At 35.6% G+C, this 16662-nt stretch overlaps 1 protein-coding gene across 4 annotated transcripts in view; it reads right to left on the bottom strand.

Moving 5' to 3' along the window:
- The window catches only part of DACH1 (dachshund family transcription factor 1), a 352602-nt gene that overhangs the window by 114018 nt on the left and 221922 nt on the right, over positions 1-16662 (bottom strand). For all 4 annotated transcript variants that reach the window (XM_058018353.1, XM_058018351.1, XM_058018354.1 and 1 more), the window contains exon 4: positions 3266-3438. In XM_058018353.1, coding sequence (XP_057874336.1) covers positions 3266-3438 — 173 coding nt within the window. The remainder of the gene's footprint in view (positions 1-3265; positions 3439-16662) is intronic.

Below are 16662 nucleotides of genomic sequence, written 5' to 3'. Positions count from 1 at the left end.
AAAGCAGGTTAGACCTTCTCACTTACATTTATTCTTGAAGATATTTATTTTGATTGTAGTGTAAGTTATTATTCATAAACATTACACTGCCAGCACAAGGTTCAAGAAGTGTGCTGATTACAGTTGCCTGCTCAACTACTCGGTGCATAGAACTCAGTGGGCATTAAAATCACAGCCTCTGACTATGCCTAGAGAAGAACAGGTAAATTGCCAGTGACATTATGTCCATCCCCATGGGAAGACAATCACCTAATAATGACCTCATCCTTTTAAGTTTGGGGGGTTTATGTTTCAATCCTGTTCAGTATTAAAAAATAGGAACATAAATACTTATCTGTGCTACCTCTATCCACATGACCATATCCCTCTGCAATACAGAATAACAGAGGATATAAATCTAGACATATGTTGTACCACAATGGGGCTGAAGGAATGAGTAGGAAACAGCAAGTTCCTCAGCCCTTATGGCACTGTTGAAATAACTATGTGCAGCAAGATTTTACATTTAGAAGTGACTTTTGAGGGACAAGTAAAAACTTGTGTTTATGGATTCACCTGTAGTAGAAATTAATTGTGGGCAATAACTTACAGGCCTTGACTGAAGAAGTCATGACAGCACATAGGTAATGTCATGTTCTACAGAAAGCACCTAAAATCCTTAACTTACTAGTGCAAAGTTCAGAAGAAATCTGTATTTCATCCTCGTATGTGCACACTTTTCTAAAGAGAACTTAGGTTAATTTGGTCATTTAAAAACATTTCATAGAAATACACATATTTTTATATTACAGTTATGTGCAAACCAGATGGGAACATGAAACCTGGTTTGTCAAATAACTTGCACAGGATGTTATGCCAGGAGTTATGCAAAAGTTGGCAGCTACAATGAATATTTAATTAGTATGAATATGAGAGCTGAATTTTCAAAAATGACATTGATACATACTGTAGATTATTAATACAAACAAATGCTCAAATAAGCAAACTTTTGGAAAGAAATTATGATTTTCCAGTTATAATATGCTGTTGGAATGTTTTAGAGAGTCTAAATTGCTAGGTACTTTCAAGGTCTTCACCTAGATTATAAGGAATCTATCTCTGCTAAAGGAAACAGAGTTACAAAAATGGACTTGTTAAGAAGGAAACAACCCCCAGGATAAGGAAAATTTTCTGGTACGGGACTGCCCACGGTTATAATACCCAATAGTTTTAAACCTACTAGGCAAGTTGAGATCACATGAGCCAAAAGTACTTCTCAGTTAAGTGTTTCCTGGGTCCAGCAATGTTCCCGTAATGGGGTTAGATCTGTCAACAGAGCAGGCCCTGCTTTCCACAAAAGGAAAGCATTTTTACATGGCCTATGAGATATGCTGTACTTAAATGTACCTGACTGGTAACTGGAGACAAAGATAGTGGTCACACTGCAATATGCTCCCACAGACATATTTAAATGTAGGCCATGGTAACTTAAGCAGCTTTAATAGCAACAACTAACTTGTAAATCAGCTTTACAAGCTAGAAGTCAGCTTGTTGAAGTTTAGAAACAGAAGGTTACCAATGCTCATGAAGGTCAAATTTTACACTCTTACATATGAAATAAAATGGCTCATAGAAAATGAAAGGAGGGAAAGTATCATGAAAATAGTGAAAATAAAGAAATAAAGTTTTGTTGGCACAGTAATTCATATGCCAGGTGTCATTTAGCATGTGCTCCATCTCAATCTTCATTTTTTAGATCCCCAGTAGGACTAGTGGCTACAGTTTCAATTAAGAAAATAAATTTAGAATGAAATAAAGCACCATGTGTTTTCCAGAAAACATTATTATCATATAACTCTTACTAAATACCAATCAGTAAAAATAGGAAAATAGAGTTGCAAAAATCACCATGCAATCAGTTAGCAGCAGAGTGCTCATATCCCCAACACAGGGGCAAGATGGAAACCAGGGCGGGATCTGGTCTTGTTGGCATACTACCTAAATAATTAATTCTTTTCAAACCAGTATCTTAACTCCTCATGTCAACAAAGGTAAGAAAGGGATGCCACCGAAGGCCTCCAAAGGAGACCCTAGATTTAGAGGTATAGGTGACTAAATTAGGCCATCAGATCATATTTTCTAGGTCAATAAAAACATAGATTTGTTGACTTTCAACTGAGCAGTTCTTTGCGGTTCTGTGCTTGTTCGGTTAAAGAAGAAAGGTCCACCAGTATGCTGAATGTCTTAAAAAAGTCAGACCTCTTCACTCTATTTAAATCATTATGAACTTCAGAACTTTTGTAACTCCTGATTTGAAGGTCCAAGAGATTCTAAGTTTACCTAATTTGCGTCAAAGAAATTGCATGAATGGATCGATTTCCAACATAGCCCTGAAAAACTACATAAACTTGCTTTTGTGTGGCTATTTCTAAGATACATTAGATAAAAGAACAAAAGTTTGTGTACTTTCTCTTTCTCATTTGTTAGACCTAAAGAAGGATAAGAGGCAAAATGTAGATAACTGAATAAAGGTCAAGTCACAATTACCTAATGGTAACAGGGAAGTGTCTTTTTAAATGAAATGCTTTAAAATGAAAACAATTCACCTTCAGCAAAAAGAATAAAAATCTCCATGCCTCTGGTAAGTGCCTCTATAACCAGATAAAGTTAATTAAAGGCCAGAAACAAAACCTAAAACAGGTAGACAAGTTCAGATATCAGATATTTTTGAGATATCCCTATAATACTACACTCTGGCCTGCAGATTACTGGGACTGTTCTGTGCTACTTCATTCTAATTTGTTTTGGGATTTGGAAAATTTAGTTTCTGCACAGGTAAAATATCAAACCTTTCAGCCTTCTTCAAATAACTTAGAGCACTTCAGTTCAAATGCTTAGGTTTTAAAATTGGAAGAACAATCTCTTCTAATTTAAGAGTAATATTTCCATGACATCTCAAGAAACATTAGAGTACAGACTATAAAATACAAGAAAAAGACAAAGCTGTGTATGAAAATGCTTCAATTTGAGCATTGCTTTAATACTGATTTAGAGAGAAGGAGGGAAACTGAGATGCTAACAGTGGCCACTGGTATCCTGTGTGCTCTCAGAGTCATCACACTCGGTTTTCCTGTATTTACTGACTTCATGACTTACCCTAGAACATTTGACACCTATCCAATACATCTTTACAATATTTATGGTGGCTGGGAGCGAGCTACGATTTGGTTTGGTTTGGGCTCTTTTTGGTTTGGTTTGGGCTCATTTTGGTGTGCTCTAGAGTTACCTTGATAACAGATGTCTCCACCCGGGAGGGAGGGCTCTGCACTTGTGCTGCTGCTGCCATGTTGGCGATGGTGCTGAGGTGGTTCATCTGGCTCATTGCCATCGTGACAGAGGCTGGAGGTAGGCTCACGGGAATCAGCGGGTGGGGCATCATCATAAAAGGAAGTTCCAACCCTGCTGGGGGGAAAAACAGGGAAATTGATTTATGCATCTTTTCTTAAGCACTGTCTTCTTTTTCTCCTGATGGACAGCATTCAAGTGACGGGTGACAAGATGGTTCACATTGCAGGAAAAGGCAGCTCTATGTCAGTTCTCTTCTGAGAGATGCAGGGGTGAATCACTAGCAACCATGGAGAGTTTCTAGCCACAAGGAGAGGCTATTAGACCTCTTAGTTTGTTTATATCTGTGTAATGTATGATATCATTGCTAAGCCATGGCTATTTATTATAGTTTTTGATATCTGCTGTAAGGTGCCTTAGCAGTGCTTCATTATGCCACTGATGCACAAGTTAGCAGTTATTTTAAGTATCAATTTTATTGCATACGTATTTGTTCTTTACTGTCTCCACTTCCCCTGCTTAATACTCTAAGGGAAGTAGTCCAGAATTCTGCACATCCTTGATTTTTTCATTGCCTATTTATAAACACCAAAAAAAAGAGACAGGAACTAGAAAACTGCTGATGTTAGTGCTGAAAGATGTCAACCCGTACCATTTGGCAGAAGATGGTTCTGTTGAAGAGGGTTGGGAGGATGGCTAACTGGAACATTATGCTGTCCAGGCAAGTTGGGGTGGTTAACAGAGGCCTGTGATCCTTGGGTGGGGGGAGACTGAAGTTTTTCTTTATCCCAAGAACCATCACTGCTGCCTGTGGGGAATGAATATATATTATTTGGATGAATGAAGACTCCAAATTTTCAATTTCTGAATTCGGAAGCAAGGCCAGCCTTCTAACCTTTTTTGCAGGTGGAAATTTGTTTTTTATTTTCTTTTTAATAAGTGGGTTAGGGAAGTAATTTAGGGTTGGGATTTTTTTCCCACCCTCTGAAAAAGAATAACTTTTTTAAACTAAGAGGTAGCACTTAGAAAATAAAACTATATATGGCACTTTTAAATATGTGAGACAATGTTTTTGCCTGCAAAATGTCTAACAAAAATATGGCCTGTTATGCCAATTAAAATTTAAACTACAGTTATATCGTGTCCTGTATTTGTGAATAAATAAACATTCTTTGGAGTAATTAAAAAATTAATTTATTGAGGGCACCAACATGCATGCATATATGCTTGACTGATGATTCTATTTTGTATATTAAATTTTTATTTCATACTATTAATATAAATGTTAGGGATTACATTGATTCTTGCAGTCTTCTGGTAGTGGAACAGACTAACAGCAAAGAAGAATGGGGACAAACGAGTATTGAGATGAGAAATCATTCATTTCTTTGAGAAGCACCCTTTTTCACTATTGCAGACTTCCTCATAAAAAATAACCATTGAATTAAATAAGATACAATTAAAGGACAATATGATACAGTCTGTATAAAGGACAATAATAATTAATATCTCATTATAAATTCGTATATTTATGTGCAATGAAAAGGTTAAGATCTTCCAACCTGACAAACTGTATTATTCTTGGTGTGTACTTACTTATAATGCTGAGATTGAGTGTGTGTGTGTTTATGCATACACAGTAATCTATACACTCACTGTATGAGTTTATTTACCATACACAATCAATAAACAATGTTTGAATATATTAATAAATATGGATATATGCATGCATTCTCAGCAGTATTAATATACCCATCAGCAATATATGATTGCTTCCTTTTTTATGTAGAGCACAATTTCAACCTCCTGACTTTGAAAATGTCTACTCTTTTCATGGGAGCATGTCTTGATAGGGACTTTAGGATGATACATGTCAAGATCTATTCGATCTATGCTCAGTTTCTATTTAGCATTATGGATTATAGCAAAGTACATATTTCTGAATGTTTTTCTACGTACATCCTACTCTTTAATGAACAGCAGAGCCTGAAAAACAACAGGAACGACACCACCTCCTCCTTACTTCAGTAGAAAGGGGATAAGCCTATTAGTTTTGACATATTTTAACATCGTTTCCATTGGATGACAAAAGCACAGAAGTTGGTAGAATTCCAATTTAATTTCTCTAGATCTATTAAAAACCTGATTGTAAAAGCTGTACAACATAGTTTATAATGAAAAATACTCCATTATTGCCATGATTTTCTTTCCCTAGTTACTTCAGGAAGACAGTTAAAGCTCAATATAAATTCTAACTCATTAGCTCAGTACTGTCTCAATCCCAGTGTAAATTGTTCAGAAGTAGGTAATGAAAATTCAGTCCAAAGTCTCCTGCAATCAAACAAAGCAATTTTATGAAACAATGAAAAGAATCAATTATATTAGATACTTTTATTATTTTACAAGAAATTTTCATAACCTTTATGCAGTGAACATACTTGAGATGGTAAATCCTCATTCAAATCTCATAACCTCGGACAAGTGAACATGTTTTCTTATATTTTGAGAACTAAGACACTCTCAAAAAGCCTTAACACACATTTAAATACATCGTAAAGCAGCTAAATCTTACCTGGAAAAATATTTCTTTTCCTTTTAATTTCATATTCTCTAATTTTCTGCTTTTTACCACTGCAGTGTACATATTTTGCTCCTTAACATCCAGGCCTACCCCACCCTCCTGTTTTGCTATCCCTTCTGAAGAGTTTACAGCAATCCATTGCAGCACTCCACTTGTGGAAGTCACCCCACCATGTCCCCGTGCTGGCAACTGTGCCGCAGTTTTCCTGCTGCACAAGGGCTTCCAGCCCTTCCTGTGTGGTGGCCATGCTGTGGGCGTTCCTCTAGAAGCACCTCAGCTGGCCGACTGCTCCCACCACCTTCTCGGGGGAGACAAGTAATTCCTACATGACTATTCTTAGGTTCTTCTGTGATTTCTAACACATCAATAAACCACTTCGCAGTCTTTGCCAACACATGGCTCTCCATCCTCTACCTCCATTGAGATGGTAGAGCAAAATACCTTGCTAAAACACTGTCCTTCAAACACTACTGTGCCTCTTCCAGACATCTCTAATGAGCTTGATTTTATCCCTTTCCCCCTTTATATCTAGGTTAAATCTCTTTCAATGAGCCCTACTAATTCCTGTTTCCCCTTTGAGCCAGGTGTAACATCTCTTTTATATATATGAATACAAATAATATATAAATATATATTAGTAATTATATGAACATTTTTTAGCATTATAAGGAAGATGTTTGCATTTTATACAGCTGCTGAATTGCCAGTAATGAGATATTTTCATTATTTTTATCAGCAAGATCGTCTACAGTACAGTTAATTTCATGCTGATGTTCGATATGGAGATGGAGTCAATTCTTCTGTGACCCTTCCTAACCTGGTCACAGAATTTTGCAAGGTCAGTTATAGTTTGCCAATTATGGCTCTGCTTATGTGGCTCAGAAATTAGAGCTTTTCTAAATCAGTACTCTTTTCTGCCTCAAAATTACAGTGTCTGCTGTTTTAGCGTGATATTGAACCCAATAATAATTTGGAAGAGAGAAGACAAGTTTCAGAAAACCACAGTATCAAGGCTAGCATTTAGTGACAGTGTCTTTAATACTTGTAGTCTGAAATCCTCTGTTAAGATCTGCCTATATGGAAAATTATTTATAACTCTATAGAATTCCATCCATAACATTAGAAACCCCTTTCAAACTTCTGACTGTCGAGCTCCTGAACACTTTAAGTGAACAGACGCAGATACAAAAAGTCTTGGCCATTCACTGCATTTTTCTTATGCTAGTTAAATAGAACATTTTTCCTCTTAGAGGAAACAGTTACTTTCATTAATGTCAAAGCAAAACAAGTGTTATTCTTTAGACACTATTCACTGTCTGCACAACAAAGTGCAAGCTACCAGTTCTGTCACTTTTTACATTTGGTTTTGATTTAATGCATACAGTGGTTTCAAAGAGTATTAAAAATCTGTTGCCTTCTTCCTCTTCACTTGTTGCCCTGCTGGAGGCTTATGTTTTTCCAGTTTCCATCAGTGGTTGTCAAGTCTTTGTAATAGGATTAAAAGCTTGGACACCTGATATCCCTGGGTGCTGCAGTTCACCCTCATAAAAGCTGTTTGCTTTAAATTGAGAGAAAATCAGTTTTTAGTGGCATAATTAATTAAATTATGCAAAGTGTTCCAGATTCAGCATAACACTTTCTGAAGCAGCAATTGGAAGCTCTACATTGCATTCAAACAGCATTTCAATTGATGCTGCACTAGGCTGACCATAGAGTACCATTTTCAAGGCTTTCAAGCACAAGGGATCCAATTTTGAAATGCAAATGCTTAATGTTGAGTGCTCAAACCCCATACATATGTACTTGAATAGGCAATTTGGTAGCCAACTACATATTTCATACGTGATAGTGCTAATACAGGCACTCAAAAAATTGAAATTAAGTTCCAAATATAAGTACACATACTTAAAAACCAGGCTCAGATGACCCCACATTTTCTCATGATGGACAACTCGATGGAACAAGAATGACAATACTTTTTCACAATTTAAAAGGCATAGTACAGAATCCATTGCTTTCCTCATCACCAATATTTCAGCACATATTTTCCATAATGTGAGTTACCTTCTCCCATAATCAGCAGTTACACAACAAACCATTATTTGTACACTGAAGTGGGTATGTAAAAGCCTGATGTCTGGATTATTTGTATTCATTAGTAGCACAATTAGGTAGCTAAGGATGGTAATAATAAATTGAAACAATTCTGGACTAGAAGGTAATGCAGCCAAGAAAAAGAAAATGAAGCAGAAAACTAGTGTACAATGTCAGCCTCACAAACAAACGCTGATCTAAACGTACCAGGTTCATTTTTATAATCATTCCTCTTATTTGCAGACTCCTTTTCCTTTTTTCATTCTGACCCCATTAGGATTCAGTTTGATTAAATTTCTGTTTCCACAATGTGAGCTCAACAGTTTAGTTCCTGTGATAGTCAACAGGGATCCAGCCAAAAGGTTCTGGAGAGCTGCTGAGCTCACTCTGTGGGAGACAGGCCTATCTTCGGTCAGCTGAATCTGCACCTGGTGCTTCCAAAGACTACAGTGATGCTTCTCCCAGACTCAGTTCAATGGCCTGAACACACAGCTCCTGAGATGGCCAAAACTGAATTTGAATCATGTCTTGTAGGGTTGGTGAGTATCACACAGCACCTGCAGGAGACCCCAAGGCTAGCTGGAGGTGTAGATCAGGCAGGATGCTCAAGGGTATCTCAGGCAGTAGCATACATCTATGCCTAGGCAAACAAGCCAAACTTTGTTTGATTATAGGTGGTTCTTAGAAATTAAAATTAGGCTATCTGCCAGACCCTTGGGTCTTCCCCTTCCTTTCATGTGGAAAACTTGATATTTTATGGAATTATATAGAACAATTCAAGCATATCTTTAGGCAAGTGAGCCCCGGCACTGGCTCAGGAATAGTTTCAGGTATCATTATATACACAAGCAGTATCACATAGCAAAACCACAAAAGAGTCTGACTTCCCACTAACAACTCAAACCAGCTTTTCTTTTTTGGTGTGCTACTGATCTCCTTTTAGTCTCATAATCTTTCTGTTATCTTCTGTGTTTGCTGAAACAATTTGTATCTCAGCAACAATTACCAAACAAAGCATCAGTGTCAGATGTGTTGGCTCATTTTTCTGAAGTGGACTATTTACGATCTGGGCTATTTATGTCCACTGGAAAATATGCATAATCAGTGTGCTAAAAATTGGTAATCTTAGCCTCCTGACAGTGAGGAAACCATTTTGTAAACTGCCCAAATCAAGTGCTGCTGCTTTAGTCTTTGAATTTTTATAAATTTGTGATTTGATTTCTATATAATTCAGTTTTCTAAAATCAGATGTACAACTTATCTGCAATATATGAGTGTTGTGAGAATGTATAAAAGACACGTCTCCAGATAAAGGCATTTTTATGAGGTCTCTGTTACTGTTACATAATTAAAGGGGGAAAAAACCTTTGCCATTTGTAAACACTATCTGTCTAATATTTTTGATACTTGGATTTCTACCTGTTCTGGGAGCACAAAGTGATCAGGAGAGAAAGTACTACAACATGGAAAAATAATTTTCCAAGTCTTCTCTGTAACCCTTTGTATTTGGCTTTACATAATGATTTTTCTTTTCTTTTTTACCTCCTCACAAAGTTTTGCATTGTTTTGGGAGTTTTTTGCTATAAAATCATGCTTATGCTCTTAAATAGGCTATGAGCAATGTGGGCTCCTAATTAAAAGTGTTCATAATTTTCTCTAAAATAGTAGGCTGATGGGTCTGGTATTTGTAGTACTGCTATTATCATGACAGATTATATACAGGTGCAGTAGCAAATTAAAGAAAAAACCACACACACATGAAAACCCCCTATCCTTTGATAAACATTTTCCTACAGAAATATACAAAGGAAAAGCCAAAAGAACCTTTGGAATTACATACTGTTTATTCTTTGCTGACAAAAGTAGCAATCTGAAAAACAATTAGTAGCCTCAATCATGTAGACTGCTTCATTCACTGTTCTAATTTTATTGCATGCTTGTTTTGTGGCAATGGCAAAGAAATTACAACTGTACTTTGCACCATAAGCCAAATTTGTACCCACTTTACTTTTCCCATATTTATGTTCTGATAATAAAAACTGTAGTAGAAACTGTTAATTCCAGGAAATAAGATTGAATTCTAAATGCTGAATACCAGAGTATAGGTTAAATCATTAATCAGGAAATACTGAATTTATATAAGTTAATAAGTGAAAGAATTTTTTTACTGTTACAATGAATCTCATAGAATATAGATATTTTATACTAATCCTTCATTATTTCACCAAAAAAGATTAACACAGGAAAAGCTTTTTAAAATTCAATTTAATGAATAATGAAACTGTCCAAGACAACTGAAAGCTCAGCAACTCAGTTACAGGCCGTGTGACATTTACCTAAAAATAGATTTTCCATTTGTCTCCTCTTACTAAAACCTAACTTGAGCTAATTTCATAGATAAAAACCAGTTTATTTTATGCCTATATGATCTTAAAAGATAACAGTGTGATTTTAGATTTGCAAAAAAAAATGTGTGACATCATCAAGAAACAAAAAGTCAGATGTGTTGTATTCACTGTGTTCAGGACAATAAAAACTAGACCCCATTTTCCTGTCAGGTACACCTGGTTAAATAAGTTAACTTCAGACCAGAAAGCTGGAAGTATAGCTAGTCCCTTAAGGCATAGTTTTTAAAATATAAAGACTAACGTGTCATCAGAAGTCAACCACAAACCAGCAAAAACTACATTGTCCTTCTTGCTCAACACAATGAGAATCACAAAGCATTTTGCAAACATCTGGATTACAGTGGTAGGTGCTTTTGTACAAAAATTGCCTGTTCAATAGACAATTAATATATTACTACATGTACTCATTGCATGTAATTGTGGATATTAATATTTTCTGTATGCTTAAGGAACAGATAAGAGTGAATATGCCTGGCTGAGTAGTCTACAGGAACATGTTTAGAACATTTTCTGAAAAATATGGGTTTAAGGTTTTTTAATGTAAGATCCTGCTACTTCAGTTTATAAAGAAAGAAGCTATCCTCATTCAATTTGTTGGTATATATAATCAGTATAACAGAATGATGGGCTTCCTTTATAGTACAGTGGAAACTAAAACAGACAGGTCCAGAGACTTGTCCAAGGTGAAAGACACAAGTTTAAGGTTCTGAGTGATTCATGCCTATGAGTAAGTGACTAATCTCTCCTGAAAATATGGATTTGGAAGGGATTTTGTGATCAGTATTTCCACTGGTCTGATACAGGCAATATCTCAGTTGGTGTGGACCATGCTTTTTGATCCTTATTACCTCTAGTCTGAGTTTTACAGGCTCTAATTCTATATCAGCAGTGCTCAGAAACAAGAAAAGTAAACCAAAGCATTATACCATGTATGTATTCAGTAAACTTGTCATCCCCCTTTTCTTTCTCTTTAAAAAAATTCTCAAAAAGTTTAGAAAAATAATAACCTAATTACTGCCTCTAACTCAAGAAGAAAACTCCTGCAGATTTTCAGGGCATCTAAATACAGCTGGCAGTCCTGTATAAACTATAAACTAAAGAAAAACAAATACTAGAAAATCCTCAGTAAATACACTGAAGTGCAAAAATTAATTGCATAGACAAAATGCAAAAAGTGAGAATGCCAAGCTTCCTAATGTCTTCTAGCAGATAGACATAATTGTTAGCTAGCCCACACTTTGCCCCACCTGTTTCAGCTGTGTATTTGTGTTATTTTATCTCTTATTTTTTAATATTTTTCATTATGAAAAAATAAGAGAAGCAAGATATATTTGGCTTGAAAGCAAAAATTAAAATTGAAAGCAAAATTAAAAGTGAGAAGGCCTCGGTAAAAACATGTTCAATCTATTCCAAAGAAGATGCACCAGGGATGAAAATGTAAAGCAGGGAGGTTGACATATTACAGCGAATCAAGTTTATTGATGACTTCTTTAGAAAATTGCTGAACTGAAGAGGAATATTTCGATTTCCAGCACAAATGCTGCACAGACTCGTAACAGTACATTGGCTCTAAAAGGTTGCGCAAAGAATGCCTTCTTGAACGTCATTTTTCAGATTTTTTCTCACTGAATTTTTTTTAGTCATTTTCTTAGGAAGAAAGGCTACATTATCAAAAATCAGTCCTTATTAATCAACAGATTAATATCCAATCTTAAGCAAAGTTGATCGCAAGGTCTCACAGCAATTACGTCCCTATGCTCTCTGGGAAAACACACGCAAGTTGGCTGCACGAAACCCCACCAGCTGCAGCAAGTCTCAGGCACTCTCCAGAGCACACGGTTGTGCTTCCCATTCAGGGAAAAGGAGACTTGTGTTTGCCCAGATACTGGCTTGATGAGCAGCATGGGGCTGGACACAGAGGTTTCCGAATCGATGCTGTGTCTCTTCCACACTAGAAAACTGCTGCAGAAAAGCCAGAAGGTAGCACAGGTTCTGAGGGTCACAGAGCCATTTCATCCTCCTTTGGGAAGCAGGTGCTAACTTAAAGCTTTTTGAGGAATTGTCTTACTTTTGAGTTGCGTGCACAGCTTTGATTTAGCTTCTCATGACCATTCTGATAGAGCCCCTAATTTTTAAGTCTTATATATTCCGCATGTAAATTTGAATCATGTAATAGGCCCAGGTCTCAAAGAAATCCAGTGATGATGATGATGATTATTATTACTATTATTATCATTAGAAAATACCTTTTTCTAGCTTTTAGGTGCACAACTTCACTGCTTCAATGTGATTTGAATACACATGCATGTATCTGTGTGAACATCTCTACCTTTATGTCACATGCACACACACACACAAACAAAATGTGTAAATGTATAAATGGTACAACAAATTGTGAATTAGAATTTTACTAATAATATCTTCTTTTCACATGCTTGAATTTGTAAATGGAACATATTCATCCATCAGCTCAAAATCTAGTATGTCCAGCCTAGCCAACAAAATCACAATGTGCTTCCTTCGATCAAGAATAACTCGTATGTTATCTTGTGCTCAGCATGGAGTGAGAATCATTATCACATCTCAGCTGTTACTCAGCACTTCATTGTGCTGCAGTACACTTAAGCCTTTAGGTTTTTCCCTATGGTTCCATGTCCCAAGACAGATGACCATTTCATTACTGAAAGGAGAAAATCTTACCTAAGAGTTTATGGATCCTGAGTCTTGTTTCAGGACTGCTGAAACTGCTTCTGCACTTGATTTATTGTTTTCTCGGGATGACAATGGAAAAGTTACAACTAGTATGACTAGTAATAACAGGAGTAGTAATAATATGAGACAATTAGAGCAGGTAGACACTCCTGGCCCCAAAGGGCTCATAGTATGAAAATATTGAAAGAAACAAATACATATACACAGACAACAGGTTACAAGGAATTGCCCTCAGTGAGAAAGATCTAAACATAATTGCATATTTATTTTAATTGCTTCTCACAAATGGTTTTATTTACGCAAAAAGGATAATTTTCTCTGTGAGATTTAGTCTATCAGCATTCTCTATTTATGTACTGATACCCTACTCTACTCAGAACTGCTGCTGGTTTTTCTGACTGAAGCCTTACAAAAATGATCAAAGGTAAAATCTACACACCAAGGCAGCTAAAAGTATGAAATTGGATTAAGAAGGTAGGAATGTCAAAGTGATACATCTTAAACAGCAAATTTCTCAAATATTTCCTTGGACTTTTTTGACTGGGGGAAGGGAGGAAGGGTGTTATTACTTTCTAATTAATTTTGGTGGTTTTGTTTCATTTTTAAAATTAAAAGAAACCACTATCTTAAAGTTATTTAACATAAAATATTTATTTACTTCAGAAGATCACTGTTACCTATAACCAGCAAAAATTTTCACCTAATGTGGAAGAGACAAAGGTGTCAAGCCAGTGTTTGACAAAAAATTGTCTATTGTTATTAAATGATAGCATGTATATAATTTATTCAATATTGGCTTTACAGTCGCATCTTTTTTTTTTTTTTTTTCTATAATAGTTCTAGGACAAGGAAGTTCACCTAAGCTATTATACCAAGATTTAGTAGTCTGAACTTTACCAAGTCCACATGAATCTTATTCACCGTAGTCATCCCTGTATCTTATATCAAACTGATTTGTGAAGAATGCACACACATTTTAAGTGTACTTTAAACAATATCTTTAACTGTGTCTTAGACAAAATTCCTAGCATGGTATTTACATCCAGATCTCATTTAGTAAAAATCAGAATGTTGCACTCCTTCAATGGTCAGAGAAAGACATAAACACACATCTTGCTATGTTTCCTAGCTCCTTCAATCTTTCTTCGTGATCAGTAACTCATCTGATCAGAGATGAGGGGAGCTACATGGCAGGAGAGACAATAGGTAGCCAAAAAGCACTTTTTCTTCACCCTGCCTTGACTCAGTTAGCGACAGTGTTCTCCAGGTCGGAACTGTGGGTACACTCTTAAGAAAGGTGACCTCTGCTCCCAAGTCTCATGCTCTCTGAACAAGTTTTGAGCAGTGTATAACTGCTGGCTATTATGTAATAACAAGGTGGGCTAGATGCCTTCTCAGCAACCTGCGTTCAGTCCTCTGCTCACCCAATGGATAAAGATGTTTCTGTGCGTTAAGTCCCTCAGGCTTAGGCCCTACAAACAAGATGACACATGAGCAATTCACATGGATCAGCTCAGTATAGAATGAAAAAATCACTGAATGATTTGGGTTGGAAGGAGCCTTAAAGATTATGCAGTTCCACCCCCTTGCCATGCTTGGAGGGGTTGTATCAGCTATTTGTAGGTGACCACTCATCCTAAATTTCCCAAAACAAATACACCTCAGCTGGAGGCCTGGATTCCACTATGGTGGCCAAGAACCTGCATGAAATTTTTCACTACTGGATCTAGCAATGGTTTTATGCAGGTTAACTAAAACAAAGAAACAAAAAGAAACAAACAAACGTTAATTTTGTATTAAAAACTATTTAGACTTAGAACTTGAACTAAAATATTGGACAAGGGCCTAAAGTTTTTCAAATGCTTCAAGAAAAATTATGCAAACTCTTTTTTCAAATTCCAATAAGTTTTTTATTCTGAATTAAGATTTTTGTTCCTTTAAAATGCAAGTGAACATTTTTTCAGAAGTCTTTGTTTTTCCAAACAATCTCTCTAGTGTACAGGCAATATAAATTTCCAACAAAATATTAAAAGCTGCATTTCTCATTTTTAAATCATCAAGACATGAAACCACAGACAAATTGCTAACAGATAACAATTATGCCATAAATAAAATCCTAGAATTCAAATTTGGCCTAGAGGCCATAAGAAGTTAGAACTGTGTTCCTAGAAACAGAATTACAAGTAGAAGCACCTGACACTTGGCATACAAATTCTGCATGCAGAATTTATATGCCCCACAAGACACAGAATACATAATTCCACAGTTATATTCTAAAACAGGAGAACATCTACAAATAATTTTAAAAGATGCTTCCCTTTAAAAGATTAAGCCTGCAATCCTGTTTCCACTGAAGTCAGTGACACTTGATAAAGGCCAAAATTTCCTTCTGGTTGCTTTGATGTACCAGTCTGAGCACAGCTGAGTGCAAAGATACAAGTCCTAATTCAAAGTAGTGCCTAGGCAGGTTAGCTCAAAGGATGTACAAATGCTAAAAACTGGCTAAAAAGTTTATTATTTTGTGGTTAATCTTTCAAGGGATAAAATGTGTTACTTAAATATGAGATACATGAAAACTGATTATTTGTTCTGTAAAATGATTCACAAGAAAATGAAATTTAAATATCAAGACTACCCTTAGTTTCCACAGGGATTTCTACGCAGTCTTCAGGATTGACACTGTGTTAAAGTATTAGTACAATTTTTCAAGCAGATTAGTCTGAACACAATGCTTTGAAAAATTTAAAAAAGAGAACAGATAGCAAATGTCACTTCTTTAGTAGCTACAAAATGCAAGCTCCAAGTGTTTTAACCTAATGAATAAATGAGTTTGTCCTTTATGTATAAAATATAGTTTGTGTTTGTTGCACAAGTTTTTTAATAATAGATGAATTTTAGGTTTGCTTCAACATATTCAATACAGTGTGATTAATTTGGTTTTTCAAAAATGCAAACTAGACATTACTATATTACTCTGCAAAATGCACAGCTTGCAACATTATTGTCTCTGTGGGATCTTAAATTGAATTGTAAAATGTGTCTTATTTCCAGTTTGATTTATGTAAGAAATTTCAGTGGATAATGCCCTTTTTGAAGTTTCAGTGCTTTCTCTAAAGAAAAAATACATAACTAAAAATCATGACATAGCTTATTATAAATCACAGCAAAGTTTTATCCTTACTTAATGTTTCACTTAAAAATCATATACTGATGCTACATATTAGATTCAATTCAGTGAATTAACTTTTTTTTGAAGCTTCGTATTATGACAGATTATATAACGCATTTTTGACATGTTCTGTGATTTTATTGCGATATTCTAAGTAATTACCAAATCTCTTTTTCTCTAAAAAAGCTTTCCTGTGCCCTGAGAATTAATCTATGATACCATTTAACTTGGCTTTTTGAAGTAAATATCACTAGATAAAAAGCCAGCTGGTTCTGAATAATGGGATACTTGAATGAATGTATTAGTGTTTGAAAATGAGAGTACAAATCTTTTAAAAAGATTAATTTCCATAAGAAAGATAGCTCACAGATCTA

The sequence above is a fragment of the Melospiza georgiana genome, chromosome 2 (assembly GCF_028018845.1).
Source record: "Melospiza georgiana isolate bMelGeo1 chromosome 2, bMelGeo1.pri, whole genome shotgun sequence".
Lineage (NCBI taxonomy): Eukaryota > Metazoa > Chordata > Aves > Passeriformes > Passerellidae > Melospiza > Melospiza georgiana.
The sequence above is the reverse complement of the archived record's forward strand: the minus strand, read 5'-3'. Positions and strand labels throughout refer to the sequence as shown.